We start from the raw sequence: 12,961 nt of genomic DNA on the forward strand, positions 1-12,961 counted from the left end.
GGTTTGGCAGCAGCTGTTCTAAGGTGTCCTGTCCTGGTTGTTTCCCTGCAGGTGTTTGCCTATGATCACTGCTTTTGGTCTATGGATGAATCTGTCAAAGAAAAATATGCAGGTAATGATATTTACTGTGGTTGGCTGTCTCCAAATGGAATGATCTGCCTCAAGTGCAGCCCTTGCTGCAGGGCTCAGGCCATATGGCACAAAGTGCTGGCCCTTCTATGACTGGCTGCTGTCAGAAGGAAAAGGGAACTCTTCAATCATTCCAGTTTCTTTTCTCTAAACATGACAGTGGCAGTGGGCACTGCCACCCCTTTGCAGTGCAGAGTGGAGAAACCCAGCACAGTGATGCTTTACTCCTACTTTATTTCAAATATTGCTCCTACTCCATCATTTTAAATGCATCAAATCCATTTATTTCTTTTGAGCAGCACTGTTATATGTAATTTCATGTTTTTCAGTGCTGATGGGAGTTTGGCATCATAGTAAAACCTAATAAAGGAATATTAATATAAGCCTACTTTCATTTAAGTGTATGTGAATTCAGATGCTTTAGTGAAAATGTGTAATGTATTCAATAAAAAGTTTTCTGTGTATTACAATAATGCATTTTGGCATATAGTTACAGTAAATATTAAATATATTTGGACTTATCACTCCTGTAATTTATTCTTTTCATAGTTGTTATCCTTTAAAAATTGGGAACCTGTTAATATTTATTTTGTAAAAATCATAAGAAAAATCAAAGACACACACTTCTTAATTTCTTTAACAAATAACTAATGAATAACCTGTCAAGGCACTGAGAAAAATATGACACTTCCAGCCATACAAATTGCATAGGAATATTACATACTTTGTTTCTCAAATTAACAGTGGTGCCTATATAATTGATATTTTGGTCTGTTATACAGTGGAAGTGTTACCCCAGCTGAACCTGGCACAGCTCTTGGTGCTTTTGATGGGAATTCAGCCTGGATTTGGCTGTAAAGATAGGAATTTCAGTGAGATAAAGGAAGAGCTTAAAGGAGCATTATTTGAGAGGACTTTTCAGTCCTTTAAAGTTCTGACATGCCTTGTTCAGCTTTGAGTTTTTCTGGTTGCAAAATTAATTCTGCAAATAGATTTTGTTCAAGTAGTTACTCCCCAGGTATTTTAAGCCTGCCTTCCTCTGCTTAAAAAATGATCCAAAAAGCTCAAAGTTCAATTACAAAAGAAGTGATGCACCTTACTTTTTGCTAGTGCAAAATATCCTATGAATATCCATAACTTCCACATACTTGTGATTCCTTCTCTGCAAAAATCTCCTTGTGGTATTATCCCATATCTTCCACAGTGAAATTTTCCAGTGCTCTGTTGATTCCCTTGGATTAAAATCAACTGACTATCATTAAAATGAGTATATTTTGAGGAGGTGTCATTCCCCAGCAGATTAAATTCTGCAGTTGCTCTTAGATTCTCTGCTGATAAAACTTCTGAGTAGGAACCTTGATAGGATGTTGCTTTAATCCCAGCCCCAAAAATCTGGAGCACATCTTCTGCCCCTCCCCAGGGAGCAAACCCTGGATGTGATTTAGCAACAGCAGGAAAACCCTCACAGCTCTTACCTAATTGTCCAAGAATCCAAATGGAGGGACAAAAATCTCCTGCTGTGTTCTAATGTTGGCTTGTGTGTGGTGTTTTCTAGGTCAAGATGTTGTTTTCAAGTGCCTTGGAGAGAATATTCTTCAGAATGCCTTTGATGGCTACAATGCTTGTATCTTTGCCTATGGGCAAACAGGTGAGTCCCAGAGGAGGGAGAAGTGTTCCCTCCAAAGGTGCTGTGCTCTTTCCATTCTCTTGTGACATTGTTTGAGGAGAAATACCTTCTCAAGTAGATAAGAAGTGTTTTCCTCTTTTGTAACATCAGATATGAGGTGGGCAGGATGAGCAGTAAGGTTTTGTTGCTGCTGGCTACCCTTATTTCTCACACTTAGAATCTTTGGCATGACCTTGAGCTGAGAGCATCGCTCAGATTTTCTGCTTCTGTGGTTAAAAGAATCTTGGATTGTCATTTTAATGTAATGTTTAAAGGATGAAGAGTTGTCTCATTGTGGATGTTAGTGGTTTCTCATATCTAGTAATGCTATATCTACCTAAAAGTTCTCCAGCACTCTGAAGCAAATTTCTTGTTTTCCTTTTAATTAAAATAGTCTTTAGCTCAGTGGTGTTTGGGTTACTTTGAGGGAGAAAACTGAACAAATATCTTTCACTGAAATAAAAAAAATTATTTTTTTAACCTCTTTTATTTCCTATCAGTATTGTGCACAGCAGGAACCTTTGTTGCATGTTCTCTAATCACAACTTCCCTCACACAGGCTCTGGAAAATCCTACACCATGATGGGGACTGCTGATCAGCCTGGATTAATCCCTAGACTTTGCAGTGGGCTCTTTGAAAGAGCACAGAAAGAAGAAAATGAGGAGCAGAGTTTCAAAGTGGAAGTGTCCTACATGGAGATTTACAATGAGAAAGTCAGAGATCTCCTTGACCCCAAAGGGTATGGAATTTGTGTGTGAATGGCACTGTGGTATTTGTCCTACACTCTTCCTTTCCATAACCAGTTTGCCTTAATGGATCCCATCTAAAACATTTGCCTAGGATGGCTTTTGCTGCTTCCTGATCTCAGCATCTCCTCATTATAAATCAAAATAAAGTAGCAAGACTAAAAGCTTGGAGTAAATGTACCTTTTGAGAAGTGACAGCACTGTCTGTGTCAGCTCTTTATGTGTTATAAAGCTTTTTTGTGTTTGCATTCTGGCCCTTGCTCTGTGCTTCAGTGGCTATTTGTGAGGCCATCCTGTTGGAGATGTGTCAGTGAGAAATGCACTTTGTGTAAATGTTGTCTTAAGTCAGTCATGTGCTTATAAATCCCTTTTTTTTCCCCCAACCAGAAGCCGTCAGTCATTAAAGGTTAGAGAACACAGTGTTTATGGCCCTTACGTAGATGGCCTATCCAAACTAGCTGTTGCTAGCTACAAGGTAAGGATCAACTTTATGAAAGGCTTATCTTCACATCCTAAACACCAGGTGCTGTCCCTTGAGCTGGACAGAATTACAGTAATTTCACGATTATAAGCCACACCATTTTGACTAAAATTTTGGTCCAAACCCGAAGTGTGGCTTATAATCAGGTGTGGCTTATATGTGGACAAAGAATGAAAAGTTGCTGTTTTAGTTTGGAGAACAGGTGTCTGCTGAGAAAGGCAGGAGCTTCTCTGTGAAATGGAGAATGGAAACCCCCTCCCTCCAAATTATTATAATTTTGAAATCAAGGGGCTCTCAGGCAAAGATATGGGAATTAGGAATAACAGTTCTTTACTAGGGAAATTAAAATAGAAATACAGCACTACAAAGAACAAACCCCAAACCCTGACACAGTCAGAGTACAGCCTGACACCCGTCAGGCAGGGTGTTGGCAGCAGTCCCATTCCATGGTGGCTGCATCCTCCTGCAGTGACAGATGTGGCTCAGTTGGAGCAGTGCTCCTGTACAAGGTGCAGTTTCCCTCCAGAGCTCCAGTGGGGATGTGGAGAAATCCGGTTTTCCTCTGGAGTCCAGTGGAGAAAGGGGCTCCCTTAGTGTCCCAAACCCTCTGTTTTTATCTTGGTAAGAAATGTTGGGCTCTTCCCCCTGGCTGGAGCAACTCCCAATGGGATGCAGTAATTTTATCAGTGCCACAGTGGGACTCAATGGCCATGAGCAGAAAATGACTGGCTGGAGGAAGGATGGGCTGTGAAAAGATAAAGAACAATGCCCTGCCTGGTTTCAATGGATGGCCCATTAGCAGAATATCTCCCATGGAGATCAGGATCACTGCCCCCACCCTCAACAGATGGTGATAGAACAGATACCTTTTATCACATCCTGTATTGTAAAGTGCAGCTTATAATCATGAAATTACTGTACTGAAATGCTCCTTTTCAGCAATCTTAGAGCAAGAGAGCTGCAGATTGTTGTGTTGTGATCCCTGGGGAGAGCAGGGCTGAGAGCAGAAACTCCCTTCATCTTGTGCTGCTCAGGAATTCTGGAAGTCATTCAGCTGTTGAATGGAGCAGATTTCCTCTCAGCCTTAGGATGAGTGCACACTGTCATGAGAAAGTGTTCTGTGATTAATTCCAGGCCCAGCATTAAGCAGAGACAGACTCTCAGTGCCCCACTGTGACACTTTTTGCCTGTCATGCTCTGCTCTCAGTAATTTCCATTCCACACTCTGGAATTTTGAACTAACCTTGTTTACCAAGGAAGAACTTGAGAGCATCACATGAAACTGCCTTGCAGGATAGTAAAAGTTTGTATGTGCATTCACAAAATGCCCTGTTTTATAAGGCATTAAAAATTATTTTTTTTAAAAAAAGTTTAATTAAAAACCTGGTTTTTACCTTACTGTGGGGAAAATGGGATGGAATCTGTCAGCTTAACCAAAAGCATTAACACAGTGCAATCCCACTACTGCGGTTTCTCCAGGTGTTCATCCACCTCTCCTTGGTGGTTTCTGCTAGGACAGGACACATTTCCTGCTTTGCCTTTCCATGTTGCCCAGCAGCTTTGTGTAATCCAGAATTTGGAGTCAGTGGTCTGTGGTGGTCCTTTGTTTGTTCATTTGAGTTGTTTTAACATCACCCAGCTAGAGATGCAGAAATAGAAGTTGAGCCCAAGACCCTGATAATAACTTTTAAAATATTTTACACAATTGCTGTCAAACCCCAAAGCTGGGGAGCTGCACCATTCTCAAGCATCACAACAGATTAAAGCACATAATAAACTCTTCAAATTTGCAGGAATATAATGACCTGTTCAGAGTGGTTCTGTTTTATAAAGCTCTGAACCTTCTGTCAGTATTCCAGATTCTCAGACCAAGATATGAGGCTAAAATGTGACAGAGTTCCAACACAAGTTGCTGTTTCCTCACTTCTTTCTCTGCTTTTGAGTGTTGCTGTGTGCAGCCAGCTGCATTATTTTTGTTGATAATTTAATATCTAGGTCGAGGAGTGGGTGAAGTCATGACACTGTGGAGTTTCTAGGTTTTAAAAGTGGGGAGGGGAATCACTTTTATTTTTCTCCTCACATTTTTCTGAACAAACAAATGAGAGGCTTAGTGAGAAAATGCTGTATTTCACCAAGATGAGCTGAGTTTTGGAGGCAATTGGGAAAGATTTTAATGCAGATATGCTCATGGCTGTGAAAATTGTATTTAGGACATTGAATCCTTGATGTCTGAGGGCAACAAATCTCGGACTGTGGCTGCCACCAACATGAATGAGGAGAGCAGTCGGTCCCACGCAGTCTTCAAGATCATCCTCACCCACACCCTCTATGATGTGCAGTCAGGGGTAAGAAAATCCACTTGCAAGGTCCAGATGTCAGGCTGGGCTGTGTGTCTTGCTTTAATGTGTTTCACAGGGAAAGAAACACTTGGTGAAGCAGCAGTTTGTACTAAAGGCCAAAGATAAAACAGGTGAAAAATAGAAATGCAGCTGAGTGTACCTCTGGTGATCCCCTTCTCCTGGTTATTTAATGCAAATTTGTATGAATTTTCAGCTTTCTAAACTTAAAAAAATACTAATTTGGAATATTTTACATTGTATGCCATTCATGCTTTTATGTGTATATATTAAATATTGTAAAAGCATTTAAAGCTGCAAATATTTATGTTTCCTGATACATAAATAAGCTTTGGAGAGGGATGTGTGAAATACATTATGTCAATATTACTTAGTCCCTCACAGAAAATGGTGATAAACTGGAATGAACTGAAAGAAGTATCTTTAAACTTCATTGATAGATTCTGTGCTTGAACAATTCTTTAATATTTTCTAAGCCTTGGAGAAATTTTGAGTATCCACAGAGCAAATCTGAGCCTAAATACTGGATATGTTGGAAAGCATTACAAGAATTTGGGCTTTTTTTCCCTCCTAATTTCTCAGTTTCCACCAATCTTCTTATCCACATAATTTTCCTCATTTTTTACTTGGATTTTTTTTCCCTTTGCACTTGAAATAAGCATCTTACTGTGCTGAATTTTTTTTATTTTTCCATAATTTGTCATTCCAGTTTTGCTGTGGCTCTTCTGCTTGTTTTTCACACCTGGTTTTTGTGTGGTCCTGCTCAACCTGGATGCACCTTCCAGTGACCCCTGTGGGAACTTCTGCAACAGATTTCCCTGTTCTCCCATCTGCTGCTCCTTTCAGTCCTGGAAATGGCACTTTCCATGATCATATTTTGATAGGTTTAGGGGTGACATTTTCAGCTTTATTGATTCTAATTATCCCATTCATTTATGGGAGCTCAGCACTTTGCATTGGGAGGTGCTGAAGGTGCAGATGCTGCAGAAGAACATGTCTTGTTCTCAAAGACAGCTGGCTCTTCAATTTCCAATTGATTTAGGGAATTCATGGAGTGTTGCAGAATGTCATTTTGGGTCAAATGAGTTGAAAGGATTTGTAACAAAATCTGTGTTACAGGTTTAAATACTCACATAGCTGGGATCATGGTCCAGGAGGCTGATTGTGATAATTTGTGTAAGTTATAACATGGTTCTCATCAGGTTCATTCCTGGTCACTGAAAAGCAGAAGAAACCCTGGTATGAAAGCCAAGGATTTTAGGAGATTGTTTTCAAGATGGGATTGTGAACCTCATGTCTGCTTTGGCATAACTCTGAATTTTTCATGGTTCAGCACTTCATTAGTGTGCCCTGTGTGCATCTCCTCTGGAGATTTCTGAAGATATCAGAGTGATTTCACATCATCCATGACTTCACTGCTGCTTCTGAGGCAGCAGGTGGTGACTTAGCACAGGTCACTGCTCAAATCCAGCCATTCTCAAAGGGCTTGGAGCAGGAGATTGCACCAGAAATGAAGTTTGATTCCTGTTGTAAAATATATGTGAAGTGACCTAACAGGGGCTGTCCCTGCTTCCTTCCCCAGACATCAGGTGAGAAGGTGGGCAAGCTCAGCCTGGTGGACTTGGCAGGCAGTGAAAGGGCAACCAAAACTGGTGCTGCAGGAGACAGGCTGAAAGAAGGAAGCAACATCAACAAGTAAGAGTTGAGATTATTTATTTTCCCTTTTTCATCACCATTTCCTGCTAAGTACAACCTACTTCTAAAACAGGATGAAGCTCTTTTCTCCTTTCCTTCTGTTTCTCCTTCTCTCTGTTTCTCCTTGTGACATGCAGTACTCTTAGATATGGGAATAAGATCTCCATCTTTTAAAAAAACATTTGTGTTCCTGCACCTGCCATAAATTTCATTGTGAAGAACCTGATTATTAAGACTCAAACTCAAAAAAAACCTCAAAAAATAGGAGTGGAGATTTTGTGAAGCGAGAATGATCAAATTTAAACTATGATGTTTTCAGAGAGAAACTCACTGTCTAAATATGCATTTGACTTATGAATATTTACCCTTGGTAATAACTGCTTGTGTTCTCTGGGCAGATCCCTCACAACTCTGGGGCTGGTAATTTCTGCCCTGGCAGATCAGGCTGCTGGCAAGAACAAGAACAAATTTGTTCCATATCGTGATTCTGTGCTCACTTGGTTACTTAAAGTAAGTAATTTTTTTTTTTAAATCTTCTTTTTTTTAAAGTGGAATAAAAGAGGGGAAAGGGGGAGAAGAGTCTCATGGAATGAAATAAAAATTCTGTGCTTTTTGCCTCATTTTCTGGGTTTTATGTTAACCATAATTGTCTTTGGAAAATGAGCTGGATGTAAGCCATTAGTATCTCTGCAGATTAAATATGTTCCCTGTCTTCTGCTGACCTGCAATGGCCTAAGGATTAAGGAACTTTAAAAATAAAATTAAAAGCAGTGTATATTTTATGGGTCAGTGTAAGTACAGCTTCACACACAACCTTGGGGCTGGTTTAATTTGGGTTATTTCTGCATGCAGCTGATTTTACATACTGGTGTGATTAGCTCTGAGGATGTTGATTAGGACTATTACCTTTTCCTAATTGTCTAATTTAATTGTTAAGATATTCTACTTTTGTCAGCAGAGTATAATTGCAGAGCATTTTCCCAGTTTACAGTCTGAGGAACAGGTCAGGACACTTCAGAGCTGGTGTTCATGTGAAATGAGCAGTTAAATCATTTTCTGAACTGCACAGGACTCTTCCTTGCTCTTATTTTGTGAAGAAAATGAGTGTATCATGATGGCACTTGGATGAAGATCTGTACAGTCTAAATGTGGAAACTCAAATTGTTAAATATGAGATTTATATATGTCAAATTTATTTTTTTTACCTCTTGTGCTTTGTTTAGTTCTTATCCAGGAACAACTGAGATACTTACTAGAAAAATAATCTGAGAAGAAACTGATTTGTGGCATCACCAGCCTTTCTTTGTCCTCTTTTATACATTTTGTTGTCTTGGTTTCCCCACCCTTTCTTAGCAATATTTTTAGGTGTTGGTTGAATTTCACATCCCTAGGATTTAACTGCACATGTGGAAAGAAAAAAACAAAGTGACTTGTAGGTTGTACAGAAGTGTGGAGATAAAAAAAAAAAAACCAGCATGTTTTTCTTGCAGAGATTTGAAAACAAAGTTGAATTCAGTGCTTAAATAAAACAAAATCCCTGCTTTCTTGTCACCCAAATCTTCATTTTTCTCAGTGTTGCCTTTTAGCATGGTTTGTGAAATGATTTATCCCTAACATCAAATAGCCATGTAAAAATCCAAATGGCACAACACAATATCTGAGTAAAACAATTGCTCACAGCACAGTGTTCTTGCACTGAGGCTTTTTCAGTGTTTAAATACATTTTTTGCCTCTATATTTACACTGAGTTTTTACTCTCATAAGAAACAAGTGATTTTTTTTTTGGCTCTCTGCATTGATGGCAACAAAGCCACTGCTCAGCTTCACTTCTCTCCAGTTCTCTCAGGGTTCCTGATGTGGCTCCCTCATGAATTTCCAGCCTTGTTGGAATTAGTTCTGCTGCTCCATTTCTAAACAAATCCAGGGAGCAGACTGCAATTCCTGTTCAGCACCTGTCTGAGGCATTGTGGCCACTGGGACTGGGAGCCCACTTTTGTTCTGCCTCCTCTTTGTGTCCAACATTAATGGCAACAAAAGGGTTGGGTGTTTTTAACAACATTTAAACTTTTTTTTTTTTTTTTAATTAGAGATCAAAGGAGGGGTTTATTCATTTAAAGAGGCCTGTTTGGAGAAGCCATGGCATGGTGGGCTGTCCTTTCTCCTTGCTTTTCAACTTTTAATTATGATACCAAAGCAGACTGAATGTGTTCTAACTGCAGGAATAGCTGTCATGCAGTGTCTCTCCCCAAAGCTAAATCAGTTCAGGAGACCTCAAGATCTGGCACTTTTTGCTTAATTTTGTTGAGGATCTTAGACAAAAGTGCCAGGTGGAAAATACCATTGCTTGAGCAGTGGCATCAGGTTACATGCAGGGAGCAAAATACCTTTGTCAGTTCTGTAACTTCTTGTTTTAATCAAATTGTTTTGGCACAAACATCTTCTTTTCCTGTGTTAATCAGAAGCCTGATGGCTGCTATTAAAAACATCATTTCTGAGCTCTACATTTTGGGTTGTTTTCACAGTAATCTTGCTGCCTGAGGAGAAAAAGCCAGTTAATTCTTAGAAATAACTTATTTATTTCCATTCTGTCTAACACATGCAAGCCCAGCCTTGCCAGGCTCATTTACACTATCTTCATTAATTAGAGGCTGATTTGCTATTTTTTCACCTTTCTTGCTTATCATGAAAGAAACCAGTGAAATCAGCACATGGGTTTTATACATAAAACTTTATCAGACAGTCTGGCATTGGGCTTGAATTGCTACAAGAGGACTTTGCCCAATTTATAATGGGTGTATTGTGGGTGCTGGTGTATCAGTGTTACAGTGTCAGCAGAGCTGTAATTCAAATAATGAATTCATCCTATTCTGGAGTTAATTAGTGCAGTGAAGGACATTCCCAAAGTGCAAACTGTTAAAGTTGAATTTGAGAGGGGAGTACCTGTCCAGCTCTCTGCCAAACTTTAACTTTTTATGTGGAGCAGGGATTGCAGTTGCAGGGTGTCATTGCTAATTTTTGGCCAGGAAATCCCCTTGAATGATTCATTAGTGCTCCTGTAACTCTTAAACTTTTCAGTTTAAAACAATTCTGTGGTACAGAGGGAACCCTCCCAAGCCATGGATTAATTTGGAGTAAGCACTGGCTAATCCTTGGATGAGAAAAGTCATGGTGACATCAGTCAGAAATCTGTTTTTTGGCACTGATTTCTGTGTAAATACACTTACCTGCATGTCCTGACTGTGTTGAACACTATAAATACAGAGAGATTTACATTTCATATGAGCTCCATGCCCTTTTGCATGAGCAGAGACAGCCAAGTGCTGCCAACAGCCTGGCTGCTGTCAAACTGGTTTAGGCATCAAAAAGAGAGTCTGGGGGAAATACTTAAAGGGGCATTTTAATGATTGCTGGGGAAAGCTCCACGTGGGTTTTGGAACTGAAATGGTTTGACAAGCAGCTAATGCAGTCAGATTGTTCTAATGGCAATGCCTGACCTACATTTCAGGGGTTATTGAAGATGAAAATTAAGAGTGTGGTTTGTCTCAGAAAGAGATACTGGGTAACAAACAAACAAACAAACCAACCCCAAAATTCCAAACACACCAAAGAAACCAAACTGCCAAACAGAAAAAGAAAAAAAATCTTCTGCACAATTTAAACCAGAATATTTTATCTTTATACATCTATATTTGGCCAAAATTGTAAGCCATAATCTTATGGTGAATAAAAAGATTAAATCCTTCCTTCCTTGTTTCCTTCCTTGTTTCCTTCCTTCCTTTCTTGTTTCATGCCCTTCTTCTCTCACAGCCCAATTCCAGGAGGTAATTCCTTATGTAGCTCAGTTTAAATTTGTGAGCTGTGCCAGTGGGAGGAAGGGGAGGGCCCCATTCTGAATGTTTACAGGAATAAAATCAGCTGTATTGTTTATGAAGAGATATTTCAGTGATTTATTTCTTGAAGACATCTGTCTTCTAGTCTTTAAAAATGAGATCATCTGAATTCATCATTTTTCCTGAGCTCCCTTGGTAGTGGCTGAGAAGTTCAGTGCTGAAGTGTTTACATTTCTGGTTTGTAAAGCAGAAAACACAGAAAGAAACCTTTGAAGCCTTTACCAGACCCTGTAAAACCCAAAACAGGGCAATTTTTTCATTCCTGTCCAAGAATGTCAAAAGCCAAGAACGACATTTCCTGAACGAGCTTTCACAACCGAGCACTGAGAATCACAGCTTTTTCTTACATCACACAGCTTAAACTCTTAAATTAGAAAAACCAAACTAAAAATGTTGATTTTTGTTAACATAACCCCTCAACCTTTCAGGACAGCTTGGGGAGCAACAGCAAGACAGCCATGGTGGCCACGGTGACCCCAGCAGCCGACAACTGCGACGAGACGCTGTCGAGCCCTGAAAATCAGGGCTTTTTCTTAACTTACACTGCCTAAACTCTTAAATTAGAAAAATAAAAATAAAAATGTTGATTTTTGTTGATATAATCCCTCAACCTTTCAGGACAGCCTGGCTGGCAACAACAAGACAGCCATGGTGGCCACGGTGACCCCAGCAGCCGACAACTATGACAAGGCGCTATTGGAAACTGAGAATCACAGCTTTTTCTTACATCACACTGCTTAAACTCTTAAACCAGAAAAACTAAAATAAAAATGTTGATTTTTTAACATGACCCCTCAAACTTTCAGGACAGCCTGGCTGGCAACAACAAGACAGCCATGGTGGGCCTGGTGGCCAACAACTACGACGAGACGCTGTTGGACACTGAGAATCACTGCTTTTTCTCAATTTGCACTGCTTAAACTCTTAAATTAGAAAAATCAAAATGAAAATGTTGATTTTTTTTAACATGACCCCTCAGCCTTCCAGGACAGCCTGGCTGGCAACAACAAGACAGCCATGGTGGCCACGGTGACCCCGGCGGCCAACAACTGTGACGAGGCGCTATTGGAAACTGAGAATCACAGCTTTTTCTTACATCACACTGCTTAAACTCTTAGACCAGAAAAACTAAAATAAAAATGTTGATTTTTTAACATGACCCCTCAAACCTTCAGGACAGCATGGGTGGCAACAGCAAGACAGCCATGGTGGCCATGGTGAGCTTGGTGGCTGACAACTACGACGAGACGCTGTCGAGCACTGAAAATCAGCGCTTTTTCTTAATTTACACTGCTTAAACTCTTAGACCAGCATTCCAAAATAAAAATGTTGATTTTTTTTAACATTACCCCTCAACCTTTCAGGACAGCTTGGGTGGTAACAGCAAGACAGCCATGGTGGCCACGGTGAGCCCGGCGGCCGACAACTACAACAAGATGCTGTCGAACCCTGAAAATCACAGCTTTTTCTTAATTTACACTGCTTAAACTTTTAAATTAGAAAAACCAAAATAAAAATGTTGATTTTTGTTAACATAACCCCTCAACCTTCCAGGACAGCTTGGGTGGTAACAGCAAGACAACCATGGTGGCCATGGTGAGGTCAGCGGCCGACAACTACAACAAGATGCTGTCAAGCCCTGCAAATCACAGCTTTTTCTTAACTTACACTGCTTAAACTCTTAAATTAGAAAAATCAAAATGAAAATGTTGATTTTTTTTTAACATGACCCCTCAGCCTTCCAGGACAGCCTGGCTGGCAACAACAAGACAGCCATGGTGGCCACGGTGAGCCCGGCGGCCGACAACTACAACGAGATGCTGTCAAGCACTGAAAATCACAGTTTTGTCTTAACTTACACTGCTTAAACTCTTAAATCAGCAAACCAAAATAAAAATGCTGATTTTTTAAACATGACCCCCTCAACCTTTCAGGACAGCCTGGGTGGCAACAGCAAGACAGCCATGGTGGACATGGTGACCCCAGCGGCCAACAA

At 40.1% G+C, this 12,961-nt stretch overlaps 1 protein-coding gene across 2 annotated transcripts in view; it reads left to right on the top strand.

Annotated features, from left to right (window-relative positions):
• Positions 1-12,961, top strand: part of KIF13B (kinesin family member 13B) — a 116,086-nt gene that overhangs the window by 45,325 nt on the left and 57,800 nt on the right. For both annotated transcript variants that reach the window (XM_033053673.1, XM_033053674.1), the window contains exons 4-10: positions 52-112; positions 1,685-1,777; positions 2,355-2,535; positions 2,930-3,017; positions 5,234-5,368; positions 6,963-7,075; positions 7,474-7,585. In XM_033053673.1, coding sequence (XP_032909564.1) covers positions 52-112; positions 1,685-1,777; positions 2,355-2,535; positions 2,930-3,017; positions 5,234-5,368; positions 6,963-7,075; positions 7,474-7,585 — 783 coding nt within the window. The remainder of the gene's footprint in view (positions 1-51; positions 113-1,684; positions 1,778-2,354; positions 2,536-2,929; positions 3,018-5,233; positions 5,369-6,962; positions 7,076-7,473; positions 7,586-12,961) is intronic.

Source organism: Catharus ustulatus, chromosome 3 (assembly GCF_009819885.2).
Source record: "Catharus ustulatus isolate bCatUst1 chromosome 3, bCatUst1.pri.v2, whole genome shotgun sequence".
Lineage (NCBI taxonomy): Eukaryota > Metazoa > Chordata > Aves > Passeriformes > Turdidae > Catharus > Catharus ustulatus.